The sequence below is a fragment of the Myzus persicae genome, unplaced genomic scaffold (genome assembly GCF_001856785.1).
Source record: "Myzus persicae strain clone G006 unplaced genomic scaffold, MPER_G0061.0, whole genome shotgun sequence".
NCBI classification, from domain to species: Eukaryota; Metazoa; Arthropoda; class Insecta; order Hemiptera; family Aphididae; genus Myzus; species Myzus persicae.
Genome location: NW_019101674.1, coordinates 1,132,926 through 1,152,370, shown reverse-complemented (window position 1 = coordinate 1,152,370; position 19,445 = coordinate 1,132,926). Strand labels below are relative to the sequence as shown.

Genomic DNA, 19,445 nt, shown 5'->3' with positions numbered 1-19,445 from the left:
CGGCTCCGTTAGGGGCCGTCCCGTGTGTCCGGGAGGAGATGACCGCAGTTGAGAGTTTTTTTTTTTTTACCTACCGCGCCGACTGCGGAAAATTCGGTGGACTTACAAAAAAAATTCGCTCTCCGGTAACTATTGGGTATTTGGAAAATAATCAAATACTACATACACGTCATTGAATAATATTAATTATTGGCAGTGGTGTAACGGTTGTGTCGTAAACTCGTAAGAGTTGTAGAGGTATAATATATGATCAGAAATTCATGAACTGCATAAACTCAATTACTTTATTTTGTCAGTATGGCGTAGCCAGGATTTTTCTTTTTCCCATTGGCGCTGATGATTTTTTTACACCAAGATCGTTTAACTAGGGTCCCATATATTTGACACTCTGACACTGAGGTTTTACCTTAGATTTCGGTTATTGTAGTACTGCTACACACATTTTTATTTTCAGTACCTTTCATAGACTATAGAAATAATGTTCTTAAAATGTCGAGGAGAGTGTGGGCTATAGCCATACCAGCCCCTCCCTAGCTATACCACTGCTATGTGTGTATAGAAAATAATTTGTAGTAAGTAAAATAAGAATTTCTAACACACAAAACTTTTTCCTATACCTATTTAAAAACAAAATATTTTTCATGTTAAAAAATATTTTAAAAATCAATAATTTTTATTAAATTTTTATAGGGGAAAAAGAGTAAATTTTTGAAGCCATGTTACACTTTGTTTTGCCAGCAGACTTAGAGCAGCATCTGGGGATAGTCACCAATATACATTTAAAAAAAACTTTTAGCAAAGTAATATCCATTTTAATCCCGAAATGTTTAAAGGTAATTCGAATCCATTTTTCTTTGCCATATACGGTGTATAATGATGTGTTATAATAAAATAACAATTAACACAAAATAACAGTTATATTAAAATTTAACTTCGTAAAAAGAATATCACCTTTTAACATTAAATAATTTTCCCTTTAAATAACTTATACGGTTTTGGTATTTTTGACACTCAACCCATTATAGCAATTTTGTAGTGATATTTCTAAAAACCTAATTCAGCCACTGTCCGCATACTGTATTAGTTTAAGAGAAATATGGTTGGACACGGTATAAACTGTAAATCATTAATTGTGATAATATTATGGGATCATTTGGAGGTTGGTATGAAAAATGTTATAATAGGATGTCAGCTCAATATTTCTTTATTCCTTCTCAGACCAACGCACAACATAGATAAAACGCTTTCACTTAAAATAATTGTTTATGAACTTTGAGTAATCTTTGAGTAAAATCACCTATTTCAAAAATAATAGTTAATAATATTTTCGACGGTATGACATTTCTTTTTTCTTTTTTCATAATTATTTGACTTTGTATTCGACTTAAAAAAAAAAATGTTTTAAAATGTAAGCGATGTTTAAAATAGTTCATATTGTTTTGAGTCAATATTCATACAAATGAAGGTTAGGTTAAGTTAGGTTATACAATTAATAATATTATTATTTATCGTTTTTGTAATAGATTATATTTTCACACTAAGATAACTAAAACAAAAGACAAATAATGCGCTGATATAGTCATAAGAGTTAGGATACACTGCCCTACACTTTAAAGATGCTTCAATATATTATATAGGTAGGGTAAATAAGAATCTATTTCCACTCAATTTCAATTTTTCGTCGTGTACACGACCTCGTTTTGATGAATCGGAATGTTTTTTTTTTCACGAAATACTGTGATACTGAAACACATAGAGACCCTCTGGCAATAATTATAGGTTAGACAAATGAGCACTATATGAGCCTGTATGGTAAGGACGAGATCTAAAAAAGCGTAAAGGAAAAAATGCAAAACAACGAGATAATATAAGACTGCGGGTAAGTTAGACTTGATTGATTTTCATACACAACGAAAGTAACGAATTTTATTTTATATTTTTTGACTTGGCTCGTTTGGATTTTGTCTTTTCGTTAATCAGCTCACTATGATTCGTGACGTTGGCGTAATTTTCCCGGTGCTACACATAACGTTTCAAATATATTAGTTTTCGACTGATCGTTCCGCTACGTGGATTTCAAAAAGGTCGTTCTTCAAAGGTCTTTCGCGATGGTCACGTTTTTGTAATATAAAAAAAATACATCTCGTATGTGTTTAAGGTACGTGCTACGGTGAAAAGGAGGAGGACAAAATCGAACACTGTATATGGACAATAACGACCAATATAGTTCGATTAGCGAGAACGATATATATATATATGTTGTTATAGTTTTTTTTGTGCTCGCAAAAGGATTTTACGGAATCGAGTATATAATAATATATATCGTCACGAGAAGAAATTCCGAATTGATATCGAAACGTCCAATTCAGCACCAAATGAAACGCCTGCAATATATAATAGTTTATAGGAATTTAAGTTTATTGCGATACATAAAAGATTTTGTTTTTTCTTCAAATTCATAAACTCGTCTGTAGCTTATTATACTTGGATTATTAATCACTTTAATTTCTTCCGATGGTGGTGATTGTCTGTTTTCTTCGATATAATATTCTGGTAATGATTATTTTCCTGGCCGAATCATCAATACTTAAGTTTGTTTTTACTTTTAAAACTACGAACCTCTAAAATTTAGTAATTTTATTAATAATTAAAATAAAAATATAACTGCCATTAATACTTTTTTAAGTGGGCACTTACTGAAATAAAAATAAAACACAACGAATGTATTTGTTTTTTGTGTGCTAAAAATTAAAATATAATTTAGTTTTTGAAAAATACATTTATTATTAGTTTGACCCAAATTAGGTAAATTAAAAGAAAATTTAAAAAAAATTAGCAATGATTTATGATTATATGAAATATACTTAAATTCCTAAATTATTAATTATTTTGATTAATTTACAAAGACATTAGAGGGTCACAGTTAATAAAGAATCGACCAAAAATTATCTGACTGCCACATGATTTCATTAAAAAAAAAAGATTACCAGGAGCCATTACAATGAAATAGCTGCCATCGTTTTAATACATTAATATAATACGATTGTAAAAAACAACTGCGTGTGTAAGACATTTTGTATTCTCGTAAGAACTGTCAGTACAAATGTAGAAAACAATTCTATAATATATATTTATTTTCATTAAAAAAACAAAAACCATTTGTACGTCAATATAAAAGATACTGTACACTTCCAGTCACTATTTTATTTTTATTTTTTACCCAACTGATCAAAGGAATAATTCTGATAGGTGATGCTAGTGATTCGAATATGCAAATTAGCAGACTTATAACAAAATTAAACGATTTTGAAAACAAAAAAAAACTGTTTTGAATTCCTGGAAGCGCAGGTGGAAAACCACCGTCATGAAGTAAATTGTTTTTGATAGATTCCAGATTTTTTATTTTGCATATCCATTACATTCATTGAGTGTATGCGATTTGGTGGAAATGAATAATAAAAACAACTCATTAAACACAAAGTTCAGAAAAAAATTTTTCCCGCATATTTGAGAATATTTTATATTTTATGGGTTAGGGAATATTAAGCTTCTTTAGAATATCTTGGAATATAATTTTTTTAAATATGAGAAAAAATATTTATTTATTTTATTTTCAATATTATTATTAATTTTAATTTTTGAAGTACATATATAATTACTTTTTTTAAATAATTAATCTATTAAAAATTTTTTTAAGTATGATGTTTGAAAATAAAATTTATTTTTATGTAGATTATATTATTCAATTTGTGTATCTGATTGTATTATATTGAAACACAATAATTTTTTTTGTCAAAAGACACATTTTATTTAAGAAAAATTGTTCAGTATTGAAAGGTTGCAGTTAAAAATTGAACATAGTCAGTACTTCAAGATGGGGGAATATTTTTCAACAAATTCAGTTTAGAACTAGAACAGTACAGTTTTTTTTCAAAATAAAAAAGAATAAATTTGGGGAACATTTTTGAGAATTTTCATCCAAAATAAGTTTCCAGTAAAATCGATTTTGTTTTTGTGATGTAATTTAAAATTGATCTGTAGAAAATTGAATTTTTCACCAGACATTTATAAAAATGTCTTAAATTTTCCTTGTACTAATTTATTATATTATCTCTTAAAAGACTTACTATCTATTTTTACACTATATTTATGTATACCAATACATTGCTTAGAAAAAAAACTTGAAAATGTAATACCAGATCCCTCATAAGGTGTTCTGATCACAATACAAAATTATCGAACTATTGTAGTTCAATTTTATATAAACGTTTTTTACCAACATTTTTACGAAATTCAAAAAATCACAAAATAATGTAAGTTATTTTTTCGTAAGAATTAACTTAAACATTTTTGCTGACTGACCATTTCTGTTCAGAAAAGGTTTTTCGTATGCAGTGATTTATCGTTGAGGTTAAATGTAACACATCCATTACAGTGACCTATTCAACGATGAGTTACATGACATCTTATACATAGCGACTTCCTCGTTTTTTTTTTTTTTTTAATTTGCATATTTTGATGTATATAGATTATATTTTTGCATGTTTTTCTCATTTATAAGATAAACATTTGTAGAGGTTTTTAGAGCATATTAGCTTCATAATATTTTAACTTAAAATTACGAACCCCATTTAGAATATTATTATGTTATTATAATTATATTAGGATAACGGAATTACACGAAAACACATTAAATCGATATCGTTATGGTATAGGAAGGTAGCATTATTGTAATTTATAATATTCACGTTGTCCGGTGGTCGGGTAATGTACGTCATATTTCTGAATTAATAAGCTTCGACGTGTTTTACGTTGAAGTGTACCGTAAAGTCGTTAAACAAAAAGTGCTATTTAGACCTGATAAAACTACACGAATCATTATAATATTGGTTTGGCACATTTTTCCGGTTATAACCGAAACGAATTTTAAACTCTGATTATGTATATACAAATATATTAAGTACGTCGTAATAAAAAATATCATATTTAGGTTTAATTTAATTTCGGTTGTAAAAAAATAAATGAGATATTCACTTTGGTTATAAGATACCTCTCGTGCACAATTATTTCTCCAACAAACATTGTCAAGCCGACATTAGCTTTTAATCGTTTTGAGTGTCTCGAAGACATCGAGATCGTAATATAAGCTTTGACACGTCACATGTGCCATCTCGGAAGAAAGTGTAGTGTTATTTGCCACCGATTAGAAGTATAAACTTGATGGAGATCGGTCTAACAGATTATCCTTACACACCAACTACACCCACCCGCCCACACAAAAATACTAGTTTTCGATAATTTTTCTCTTCAAGTGGACTGTGGGTTAAACAATTTCAAATCACGCAGTCATATTATATCGTCAAAGTATCTTATCTAAATGAACTATTTTCTCATTGGTGAAAACACAGAGAACTTTTGATGAGTAAAACTCTGTTTTTGGAACATTAAAATGTGCCTAACTAAAGTCCTACAGTCTTGTCAATCGTTTAGATACAAGTATAACTTTTTTGTTTATAATTACTATTGTAGTTCCTTTTAGAAACACTGTCGAACTGCGTTTTATCAATTATGAGCAATTATTTTACAAGCGGTTTCAATAAAGGTTCCTTCAAAACATGAGAGAGTAATAAAACAAAACTAATTAAGCTTCCATTGTCACACGTACCTGTAATTTAACTGTAGGTTTACATGCCATTTCCGACTCATGTTGTTTCAAAACGATTTTATCTAACCTTTGACCTACCATTCAAAGAAATGTATACATTTTTGGGTCGATAAGAGTTTACTAGCTATTATTATTATTATTATTATTATTATTTTTATTATTACCAATATTATTAATATTATTATTTAGAACCTAATAATACCTACTTAACAGAGTCAGCTTTTAAAAATCGTCTGAAACCTCACGATTTTGGCGGAATAACCACGACACCCGTACAGGGTGCCCTAACGCGTTTTCTTTGTGCAGCATATCCCTCGCTGCTATATATACTGCCAATCTCTCTCCACCGCCTTCCGGATATAATACCGGGGTAGTCGTTTCCGGTGGTCACGGTGCGGTGGTTCAACAATGGACGATCGAGTAATTAATGATCATCCAGTGTGAACACCTCTCTGCAAAACACATATATACGATACACACCATAGAGCAATAATGATCATGGTGAGACGTTTATCGAGGTCCGTGCAAAAAAAAAGCGTAATCCACCGTGACCATAGAAAAATTCCAAACTCACAGGTCCAGAACATCAGAGTTTTGACGTTGATTTCCGTTAATTTATTGCTCGTCGAGTTGAAAGGCTGATAATTATTACGTCTTAACGTAATATCATAACGATTGGCGTACCTACACACAATATGTCTGACCGTCATCATACATTTTAGTATTTTTTAAAGAAAATGGTGATTAAAAAAAAAACTATAGAAAATTAACAATCAATACACATATTATAATATGAAATATGTAAAATAAGTCGTCGGGTCAAACCATTTTTTCTGTTGACTATGAGAGGAATTTCTCTAACAGTTATTAGGTTTTACAATGGATTAATCCACAACTTATCCAAACTTTCTTGCAAACAGTGAAAGACATAATAATATGTGGTAGATAATTATATCATAAAAATTAATAATAAATTGGTCATCGGACTTATTTGTATCTCGAAAATTCTAATAACCTGTAGACTGTAGTAAATATCATATTTAATACATTGTCACGAATTATTTAGAAGATTCCATTCTCTGATAGGTAAAATCCAATAATGATTTTAAATAGATATTTCGAGGATACGTATCTGAAATACAGTATGATTAAACGTCAGAGAGGTGATTGAGAGTGGGCGTGAAAAAAGTGAAATTTGTGTACTAAAATAAAAATCTCGTGGGAGTAGCCATGACATAAAATGAGAAAAACGCCAAGACTGTATTTTTCGCTGTTTCAAACCTAAATAATTATTGATGAAAAAAAAATGTCAAATCCTTGAAGGGAGCGCACAAAAAATTGTTGTTATTATTATTATTATTATTTTATGTTAATAACTCTGCCGGGTGTAATTTATTTAACGTGAGTTAATAAGGTTTTCGTTTCTTCATTGATACAATGGGGAAAAAAAGTTATCTTCAGATTTCTAATTAGACGCACTCATTTTGAATAAAATCTAAAACGCTGATTACAATAATGAACCGTATTTTGCAATGTTTGAAAATGTTTCTTTTGCAAAACGAAATTGAAAAAAAACAAGATTTTTAATTTCTCATTTAAAGAGCTTTTTGTTTTACCTCAACAATAATTATCAGTAAATTCTATAGTGTTATATATGGTTTTTATTTGTTTTTTATACCGACGATCAGATTTCAAAATATTACTCCAAATATACAATATTTATGATTTATGGGGTTTTCCATTAAGTTGACAATTATTATTGTTGGAATCTCGTCCTCCACACAAAACGCAAAAGTGCAATATCTTATTAATAATATAATATTGTTATTAACTTCTTTCATTTCTTTGTTTTAGAAAGCTTATCTTTGTCAGAGTTGACATCGTATTGTTATTCAAAACTTAATACACTACTGTGGTACACATAGTTTCTTTGTTGATATTTGATGAACTTTCCTACGATTTCCTTTGTTAAACATTATATGACGTATAATATGACGCAAAACAAAGTGTAATATCAAAACCTGTCACATTATTAACAATGTGTTTTGTGTTATTGTTATTATTGTTATTATTTTTTTAAATTGAATAAATGATTTTGTCGAAATAATAATAAAATATTTTATTTGCTGTTTGGTATTAACTAGGGCAAAATGAAAAAAACACGATTCGATATTTGAGACGAAAGTTGTTTTCGTCGCATTGTATCTTATTATAATTACTTCTATATTCTTGTATAATAATAAATATATACAGTCTCTGAGTGGACTGCATAATATTATGTTACATAATAATATGAAAAATTGTAATTTATTTATTATTGCTATTATAGATGAGTTGGACATATAATAATAAATGTATAATATATTTGCAAGTTAGGACCATGGTAAAAACCTAGGTGGCATAAACTTATTGGCATTTTTTTAGTTGTATAATAGTTGTACAAATATTTACTGTTAGATTACTTTTCAACTGGTTTTCGAAGGGGTTTTTAATGAATCCTATGGGTCATAGATAAAATGTTCGGCAGAAAGATATTCTGATAAACGTAGGTATAGGTAACTAACAAGGTGCAAACTTTTTTTCTGATCAATATTTAAACTAGGACAGTTATAGTTTAGTCATATCATATAATTTTTCAAGATTCGGTTTTAAAAAATCATCAAGCTCAAATCAAAAGTTATTGCGCAGTTGCGCAATCACATTTGTCATTTGTTTTTGTCACACTCTGCGTATAAGCCATGTGGCATGTATTATTAATCTTGCACACGACGTGATGGTCCTGACGAAAAGTCCCTATGTACGCTCGTCATAGCAGTCGTCTCCTCCACCGCGCGTTGTGTTTACCCCGCCAACCCCTTCTCCGTCCAAAACAAACGTCAGTTCGTTTGAGTGTGGACTACATTAGACATAGAGTCCTAATAGTACCAGTGGCTCATAGATGTACCAGGGTAGTAAAAGATAAAACCGGGGATAGCAGATGCGTATCCAATTCATTTTGGACGTTACAACCACCGTAATACATAGCCACCCCACTAATTTATATAAAAAAAATCAAGGACTGGTACCTTATTTATTTATTTTTTTTTTAATTCTAGTTGTGATTTATTCATAAAAAAAGTTCTGGTCAAGGTTATGGATTTCAAAAAAACCCAATTAAGGAATCCGACTAGGGTTATTTTAAAATATTTCATTTCGGTTCCAGCTATCAAATTATTAAGGATTTTTTGGGTTCCATTTCTGTTCGGATCCAGTCCTCGAATTCTAAGTTTATCAACGTCCGAAAAGAACGACGATAATATATAAGATGATAAGCATTACAAAAACGGTTAAATCCCGTGGTACTCACGTGCGCTAAATGAGACTGGACATGCCTGGTAGAGTCCTTGATGGAAACGGGATGCGACGAGAACTGTGACACCAGCGTCTTGCTCCTGGTCACGGACCGGGCCAGCTTGGCGAACTTGCTCAGGCCTGCTAACAGATCTCCTGGTGTTGGGCAAGGCAATGGAAAAACGAAAACAAACGGAAAAAGACACACTCAACATGCACGTCGACAATATAAAAAAATATAAACGAAGGAAAAACGTAAACAAAAAAACCATAAGCAAGACATCAAATATAACTCATAATACCAATAGTAATAATAATGATATGACACAGGAATTACAATATTATTATAATAATGATGATATAAAATAAAGAAACGGGTTTTAATAGTTGTATTTCTGATAATCATATTATAGTCGTTTTAGAGATAAGTCGTATCGTGTTGTAATTTATTTATAAACACCGAATCCTCGAGCCATGGTTCTACGATTATCATGGAGTTCCGAGGGCTGTACAATACTCGTGGCCCCGAAAAAAAAGACAAATTAGGCAGCTAGTAAGTTCAATAATTGGATAATAATTACAATAAAAATGTGTATAGTATATATATAAATGCATTTAATATTGGTTGATTATAAACTCCAGTATTTTGAGAAGTAACCTACTAAAAGATTTTCTCCGATTCGGAAACCGCTATCGTCACCAAATGGTAATTATTTCCGTGGACCTATACATAGTGTCAATTTAGCGTTATAATAACAACGTTATCATTTTCCGAAATTATCGTATACGATATCTTATATCAAAAATATGTCTTTTTCGATTCGGCTTAAATTCATTACAGGTACCTACGTCATTCAATTTTAACGCCGACAACATCGGCAGATTCGAGAATGAATATTAATAATCGATGCTACCTATTTCCAACGCACTAAACAGTGAATGACGTTGCGCCCTGGATATTGTAATATTATTACGATCAGACACAATATCGGTATTTATGATGTGCACAGCGTATTAATATTAAACCTAAATAATTTAAAGTAGGTAAGTATATCTGCCTACGGTGAAAACAAAACAATGTCGATCTGATACGTGTGTGTAAATTATGTATTCGGTTTTCGTTTTGTTTGTACGGACAATCGCTGTGAATCGCTCGAAATTTATTTTCCACCGGAAAACGGCTTCCGCGCGACTGTTTATTTTGACATGACGTCTAACATTTTTTAACGGTGTTTCGGAATCGATATTCAGGCTCTCTGTACATATATATATAATATCGTATAGAACACTGCATGTTTTTTTTTTTTGTAATTTTGTTTTTCAATCGATTCGTATCCGACCAAAAACGAACATTTCAAAACGCCCCGACACCTGTCCCGAAACGGCTATAATATAGTTGGGACACTGAAAAAATAATATTCCCGTATCGATTTTACACCACTACGGGAGATTACAATAGCGGATTATTAATGGCGACGGCGGTGTTTTAGAATTACTTATCGAAACAGACGCGATTCAGGGGAGTTTCGAAACATTGGACTTGTAAAATATTATGTCAGCGCCTTCACGGACTATACAGAGTGACCGAACACAGTAATATTATGCCGGGTTATGGGGTTTTCGATAGAGAATGTAGTTGCGCCAAAATGTTTAGTCTCGCAAAAGGCGAGTTTACGCTCAGATTTTATTCTACTTTGTTGGGTTATAAAACGTTGTTGGAATGTATTTACTGATCGGCCACCATCAAACTCGAAGGCAAGAAAATCGTCATAAGTGTGCTCCTCTCGTGATCTGTGTTTATTTTTCTGTATTTTTTCCCCCCGATTTCAATGCGAGTAACAAGCGTAATCGTAAAAAAACAAAATTTTCGAGTGATTCCGCGACGGAGAGACTATAATGTTCTTGCTTTTAAATTCGTTCAGCAGTCGTGAAATGCTCGTTTCGATCAAACGAAAAACGTGGGCGTTTCAAGTAGACCCGTCGTCTCTAAACGTGCCACGACATTATATTATTATTACATTGTTGAACAGAGGACATCTTGGACGCGTCGTAGCGAAACAGTTTCAACGTAAACAAATTATACGTCTATCGACGATAGGTATCGAGCGTACGTGAGTCGATGATATATTCCGGGTCGTATCGAATAGTGAGTTCCGACACACACGTACGCGCACGCACGTATGGCGCGTGTTATTTTAAATGCTCGGAAAGCGTATAGTTTTTGTAGACCGACATCGTCGTCGGTTTTCCGCTCTAGCCTCGCGGTATTATAGCGACGACGACGTATCATCGAATTTGTATAAAAAACAGTCATATAATATACGTGAGCACCATAACCACCCATAATGTGGGTGAGACGGAAACTGTTCAGACGGCGCGCATTGCAGTATATATACGATGCGAACGACTACGTGCTGCGTGCTAAACATATTATTATACGGTCACCGCGGTGAGTAACAACAAAGTGCACAGCTGTACATACAAGGTGTCTCCGGGTTTTCCGCACAAACTTTGAAAATAACGATTTCGTTGAAGCCAGTGGAATTATTTTAAAACTTGCAACCCCCCCAAAAAAAAAAACAATTTTTGGTGTTTCACGCTAATTTTTAAACGTTTCACTCGGCGTTACGTCCCCATAGCATCGAAAATTAATTGGAAATCATTGTGAGGACTCGCCTATTGACGTATTAAAAGCTGAGTACCATAACTGCAGTGGCCCGTAATCATGTATAGAAGTCTCAAACAAGACACCAGCAGTTTAAATAGCAGTCGAAAAACTATGATTCCTCATTAATCGTAAGTCGAAAACCCAATTTTTTCAGAAAAGTAGGCCCGTAGAGGTAAAATAATATTATGTAAATAGCATAAACATAGGTAAAATATGGTACTATAACAATACAAGTGAAACTGGTCAAAATTGATAAAAACGTTATTGATCCGTCAAAACTTTGATAGCAAATTCAAGCAATACCTATTTGATATATTAAGTTGGTGAATGGTGATGCAATTGATGTTCCCGTTTAAATATTGATAACTGATATAAATTTAACTATCACTTTTTATTAATTTGTATTAGGTATCTTTTGAAATAATGATGCTATGCGTGATACGTTATAACCAATAGGCACTTATTATATTATTATTCCAAATTTTTTTATGAACGTGTTGATGTTTATAGTTTTAAAATATTTCATTTTGACTAATATATATATAATACTTTTCCGCATTCTAATTATTTATACATACTTGAATGGATTTTAAATTATTAATGATTTTAAAGTCTAAGTAGTTTGATCTTATGAACAATTTCATTTTATTTTTTTATCAGAACAATTTGCCTAATTTTAAACATGTTTGTACTTTTTAAGTAAAATGTTGATAGACGTAAGCCCAAGTTTTTTTCAAAGTTATAATTAATATCTAAAGAAGGTAAAACGAAAAATCAAAACATTTAAAACATGTATTTAGAATCTCTATCCCACGATTAAACCAATCAGTATATGCGTTTGAATGAAAAATGTTTTTTCGGTATGAAAAATATCGGTTTCAGATCCCCTGAAAAAGTGTCTATTGAACATACAGAGTTATACATCAGTTAGAAAAAATCGGGGAATGCTCTAAAATGTAATTGCTTGCAAAAGTTTACAATTTCAAAAACCAAATAATTAATTTCGTTTCCACTCTGGCCCTCTTGAATTTAATCATCAAACTCTATAAGAAAACCCGGAGAACACATTGTAAAGTAATAAGTAGTCGTGCCACAGTTTTGCATAGTGTAGCTTCAGCCGTAACTATGGATACTGGATAATACAGGATAATGGCTGAAAGAGAAAACTATTGATAATTTTGAATGAAAGAGAAAAAAAACGGTTCTGACATAAAAACATTGTAATTTATAATAGTACAGTTATTATTGTTGTTGCACAGTCCGAGGTCATATTTATTTCGTGTTTTTTAAATAATATCAATTTATTGTCAGGCCACCCATTAATATCCGGTTAGCATAATAGTCATATTATCAATTAATGTTTTATACTTTGTATTTTTAACCAAACAACTTTTCTTCTTGAAATCGTAATTATTGTGATTAGTTATGCATTGACCCGAATGTGAAATAAATAAATTATAGTAGGTCAACGTATTATATAATTATTCATGAACTATAAAATATGACACAGACAAATAAAAAACAATGTAAGACCATTTCATGGATAACAGTTATGAATTAGATTTTAGTTAATCACTTTAAACCAATTATAATAGTATAATGTTCGAAATATTTAATGAACAAAAATCAAGCTATCTCGTTGTCCCACATTTTGCTCAAATTTATTCATTGCCACATTCGTCAGTGAGTAAGATTTAAATACAACATGGAGCTTCATTTTCACAAAGAGGCTCACAGTTAATCTTTCCATAATTTTTCTAATGTGTTCAATAATTATAAGACATCACTTCAAAAGTATGTGTATGAAATTTGATGTTTTAGTTGTATTGTGTACAATCGATAGTCACGTGATATTTGATTATGATGTACAGGAACTGTTTATTTATTTATTTATTGTAAAAAAAAAAACACATTGTGATTCAGTGAAACATACATTTTCAACAAATTTAATAAAGTCATTAAAGACCAAAGAACAAAAAATATTTCAAGCTAAGTAATCATTAAAATTCATAAAACTCATTATTCAGTGAAGTGGATGGTTTCGTCCATAAGATGTGGAGTACGTAGGAATGCTGGGGAATGAATATGATATTTTATATAGTATAAGGTGCTATCCAGGAGAGACGCTTTGGATTAGGCTGTAGACATTTTTAAGGTGATCCATACTCAACAAACGTGATAGATATAGAACAAACTTATTTTGAACTCAATATGTAGTTGATCCTTGGCCACGTTATTCGGGTGCCAGATTATCACACCGTACTTGCAAGGAAAATGCTAACCATTGCGAAGAAAAGGGAGCGAAGTGATTTCGCTGTAGTGAAATACTTAGTGCTACGCATGACAAAGCCTAGGATCTTACGTTACATTAATGTGCTTCTCAAAATTCGAAGACTGGGAGTAGAAAATCCCAAGACCCTTAAAAGTGAATACACCTTGAATAGGGGTGCCGTCAAAGTTATATGGATGGTGTATGGAGGCATGACACCTGGCAAATGTCATGACGTTGCATTTGTTTCAGTTAATATACAGACGTAGGTGGCTAACCCACATTAAGAAGTTATTCTGATAATTTTGTAGGGTACGGAATTTTGACAGATCACCTTTCATGAGAATGTAATGTATGTGTGTTTCGTGCAATAAGTTTATCGAATGATATTTAAAAGCTTGGATTTCAATGACAAATGATAGAGAATAATTGTTGCCGAAATTGTAGAAAACAATTTATTATTCTAATAGAACCGAAAAGCCATAAAAAATTTAAGACGTACAAATAGATAGGTAGATACATTATATTATCTCCCCATTTCATTTTTGAAAACGTCATAACCGTTTTTTGTTTAAAAAAAAAATCTAAAAGACTTTCGGGTTTTAAAAAATTTCATATACTGTCGTCGCGCCGTCGTTATTATAATATTTTTGTGATAATAATAATTATTATTGTCCGCCAAAACGTTTACGCGAACAGTACTACGGGCGGCTATATTATTATTATTATTGTTATATTATACGATGGACGTCAGCGAGGCGTTCACGCCAAAAATCCACCAGGACGAGCACATCCTTAATCCGTTGCCCCGCTGCACCGAACATTATGTCTTTGCCATCGCCGTAAATCCATTTCGGTATTTTATTGCTAGACACGACAACAGCGTTTGTGCACACCCTAAACTCGAAAACGTCGTAAAAAAACAAAACGCGTGCATTGTTCTCTAGTCCCCGGCCGCGGTTATTTTTTTTACCGTCCTCCCCTTCGGCGTTATATTATCAGAGACCCGTCACACGGATGCGTGCACGTTTGCCCGGTTCAAACATAGGTATGCCCGGTCGACCGGTGGTTTTAACGAAAAATATTTCGAGCTCACGAATTATAAAACACACCGGACGACACAATAAACGCGTAAACGAAAACGAACCGGAAAAAAATTACGCGTTCGTTTGTGCGGCTCTGTGTAACGGCCGCACCTGCGAGTGACGGGCAGACATCTCTGAAACCAACCCCCCCGCAGGGGAGGTGCGACCGAACTACCGGCAGAGTGTCAAGAACACGAAACACAGTGGAAGGGTCGTCGGGGACTCGACCGCCGTAGTATTATTATTTACAACGAGCCGCAACAACAACAACGACGACGACATTAATGACACTGTAGTAATATTATTATATCGTCATAATAATAGCGGCGTATGTGCGAAGGGTTCGTAACATGCGTATTACACGTCGGGAGCGCGTAGAACCGAAAAGGGGATGGTCACACCCCGTGAAATAAAAAACCGCACGAATCCTAATCCCTAATAGGGGGGGGGGGACTTACTGTGATCGCAGTGCGTAATGACGATAATAAAATACTATACAGTCGTCACGTTTGCCCTCTTCGCCGCAAACGAGGGCGCCACTCGGGCGATAAAACTGCAGAGGGTGTGTCTGGATCGGGATTTCGGTGGTTGACGATGACGAAACGACGAGCACACGATATGGACGGCGCGTGGAGGTAACAGCTGGGCACATTAATGTATACCAGCATTTATACCAATAACTGTTACCTAGGTACGCTGTACATAGGCATCTAGTGAGAAAAAAAATGTTACGCCTTCGCAGTTTTCATCAGCCATCGAAATATGTCGGATATTATACATTTTTTTATCTGCGCTGTAAATAAAAAATACCCCCGAGAAATCGCGGTCATCTATTTTTGTTTTAAAAATATCAGTAATGTCGGTCATCATAATTATTATTTACTCTCGCCTGTGCAACAACAACAACAACAACAACAACAACAATATTATACTATATTATCATATCGTATAAAATTATTCATTAAACGCCATCGTTCGTGGTGACGCGGCGGTTATTGGGATTTTTTCAGGGGTGGAAATCAAAATGATCGAATTATGGAATAATTGATACAAATTAGACAATAAAGACACCATCGCGTCGCGAATAATATTGTGTATCGTTTACACTCTAGGTCTCTATGGAATCCTCCTCTAGTAAAAAAAAAAAACTGTTCTCGACATTAAATACAACACACTTAATATTCAAATAAACAAAACATTTTCCCATACTAATAAATATTTTAGTTTTTAACTTATTCTCAAGTACCAGCTAATCTGTTGCTAATCACTAACTAATTATATTTACTAACATAATCAACTTAAAGGTTATGTGATTTATCAAATTAAAATTATGGGCATATCGTCTACCAAACTATTAAGTATTTACATTTAATCGATAATTATTGGGTTATAATAACAGTTGATAAACATTTATTTTTCGCCGAAAAAACTAAAAAAATTTCAAAATAAATATTTTAACGAACAAATCACCATACTACCTCCATTTTATAGTAAATGAAGGACTAGAAATAATCCCAAGAAATTAATGAATGAAACAAAATGATTTAAACATATTGCATTCTTACATTTTTTTTTTAATTATTGCGTAAAACCTGCAGCACTTTTAAAAAAAGGCGATCCTGTACTGTACATGACATTTGAGCAGCCAGTTATAATTATTGTATCCATGTTGTTCGATAAAAGTAATCAGCAAAGATATAGATTTTTATGTAAAAGTATACTATTATGAAATTACTAATTTAATTATAATTAAAAAATATGTTGACGTATTGTAATACCTACGATTCTGTAATCTATCTTTTTTTCATATTTTTTACACACTCGAATAAAAATTAATAAAAGTTTTAAATTTCTGGATAATTGAATAAAAGCTGAATATTTTATAAATGTTAAACGACAAAATTAAATTTTCGCTCAAACTTCGATTCTGTTCTTGATTGTCATGGGCAGATAACCGAATGATCAGCTGGATAAACGTTGAATTTTTTGAATACTCAATACACTTATGATTTATACTAAGTTTATAATTAATGCGTTTTTAATTTTGCAAATTAATAAAAACAATTAAAAATACCTTACACATTTTATATTACATTTTTGAAAGCTCTAATCCGTATTTAAATAATTATTAGTGTGAATAAACATATTATAATGCGTGTAATACAATTTAGATGTATGTTGTTTAGAAACTTTGGAAATTGTGTGTGCTCATGGTTATTTTATAGAATATTGTTTGACTGCAAATCTGGGACCTGTATAATATTAATCACTTTGAATAGACCATAAAATTATGCGAACTAAATTAATAATATTATAACCCAATTAGTAGATAGGTAGGTAGGTAGTTTTTTGGGACCCACGGACTATAATGTTTCAGTGTCTATGGTGTATGAAGTATAGTCAGTGCAGGCAGGCAAGTAGATAGATTGGTAGGTACGCGAGTACCTATATACACAGAGAAATGTTATTAGTGTTAATAGAAAGAAACGTCGAAATATGAAATCAACTCATTATAATATTTAAGACGTAACCGAGTTTTGTTCAAATAGAATCTTTTTTTTTATTTTAATGTGCGCCGCTCATCCGGGAACTACCGACGTCGGCCGATGCTTGAACTCGGAACACATTTGTTGTGACCGAGGCCAACCACCGAGCCACACCGATTATTATAATAAATGAATATTATTATGTTTGGTAAGTCGTGTGATACACGTCATATTATTAATATGGAAAAAAAAAAATATTACGTAAGTACTAATAAATAAAAATGTATTTTCTTTCTGTTACATTCTGTACATATTATTATGAGCTGATCGCATAGTGTGCCTACGCGTAATTTACGACACATAATATTATAACATATGTAATATGATATAATTTTCCATGCAACTCAAACACACATAAAACACAATAATATTATAACAACTTGCACAAATCAATAACATAATAATTATAATAGTATCGTCGTACTGAATCCATCGAAAACCGTCAATACAATAAAAATATTATGTCATAATCATTACTCTACGACATACGGAACACACGCTGAAGTTGTATTATATTATTATAAAATTATGTATAACAACAATAATGGCAATGGCAGTAATAAAGTAAGAATAATAATTATAAAAAAAAAAAAAAAATGTAAAATAATGTAATAGCTGTAGATGTCCGTTTGGTTCGTTGAAGTCAAACTTTCCATTTTTGACCAAAACGAACCACACGACCGTGTTGCCCTGATTGGGCCCGGGTGGGTGATGAGGGGGGGGAATACTATATACGTCAAGTCATATTATAGTATTGTTGATTGGGTGATGTCTGTACTGTTCGGTGTAGTTAGGTCGGAAAAGCGCAATGTGTACCTTACGCGCGGGGTACAAGTACACTGGATTTTCGATAAACCGTTTCATGTACACTCGGTTTCGACGTCGGTCCAGAGTCGTGATCTCCAGGGGGGAGGGTGTCATATCCCTTTTATGGCTTGTTTTTGTCTCGTAAAATGTATCATGATAATTATTGATAAAGCCGAACACTCCACTGCGGTGGTCGGTAGTGATAACAAAATCAATCAATATTATATTTTAGCATCGCCAACGGAAACAATTTGTAGTAAGCGAATAAAGAACAAAGTGTGCGGTTGTATAAAAGTGGAAATGTGTGTGTAAGGTGTACCTATCTATGCGTAGTACACAAGCGAGCGTTTTGACGGCGCCGGCCAGTCTACGATTTTTATTAATTATGGCACGCGTGTGTCATAGATTTTGTAAAATAATATAGTGCTCGGGTCGTTCGTGTACGAATCGTGTTATTATCGTAAAACAATATTGTATTTATACGCGATACGCGATACCCGATATACGATTTTTTCCGGAAAGAAGGAGAGGGGTCGCGTGTTTTTGAGGAGCGAGTGAGCGGGGGTGGGTGATGGCAAGCACGGGCTGTTATGTTTAATCAAGTCGAAAAACTTTTCGCCCCCTGAGCTGACCACCACCAACAGCGCCCATCACACGACCGTCCCCGAACTCTTCGGTCCCGGCCCATCGCCGTAATTTTGGTTTTTGGATTTTTTAAAATTTAATGATTTATTTGTTTTTTTTTCGCGCTTTTTGATTGATCCTAAGTAAACGTCTGGCCATCCTAAAGCCAGCCGCGGGGGAGCAAAGTCAATACCGTCCGAAATTCAATCCCATCCCTTTAAATTGCGGGCTAACGGTTCACGCGTATGCGCGTCGATTGTCTCTCTACCGAAATTTCACTATATTATGTACACCCCCCGATTTGGGGGGTACACACGTGTGCGCTCGCACTCTTGCATACAAATAGACGACAAACGTTTGTGTGTTTTCCCGACCTCGCGCGATTCCGTTCCGCTCGTTTGGCGGTCGTCAAGTGTGGTGAACGTGTAAATGTGTAATGCAATATTATCAT

At 32.8% G+C, this 19,445-nt stretch overlaps 1 protein-coding gene across 9 annotated transcripts in view; it reads right to left on the bottom strand.

Annotated features, from left to right (window-relative positions):
- The window catches only part of LOC111030074 (potassium voltage-gated channel protein eag-like), a 227,644-nt gene that overhangs the window by 21,138 nt on the left and 187,061 nt on the right, over positions 1 to 19,445 (bottom strand). For 6 of the 9 annotated variants that reach the window (XM_022309402.1, XM_022309399.1, XM_022309407.1 and 3 more), the window contains one exon: positions 9,012 to 9,151. In XM_022309402.1, coding sequence (XP_022165094.1) covers positions 9,012 to 9,151 — 140 coding nt within the window. The remainder of the gene's footprint in view (positions 1 to 9,011; positions 9,152 to 19,445) is intronic. The other 3 variants (XM_022309404.1, XM_022309406.1, XM_022309405.1) reach the window with 1 other exon arrangement.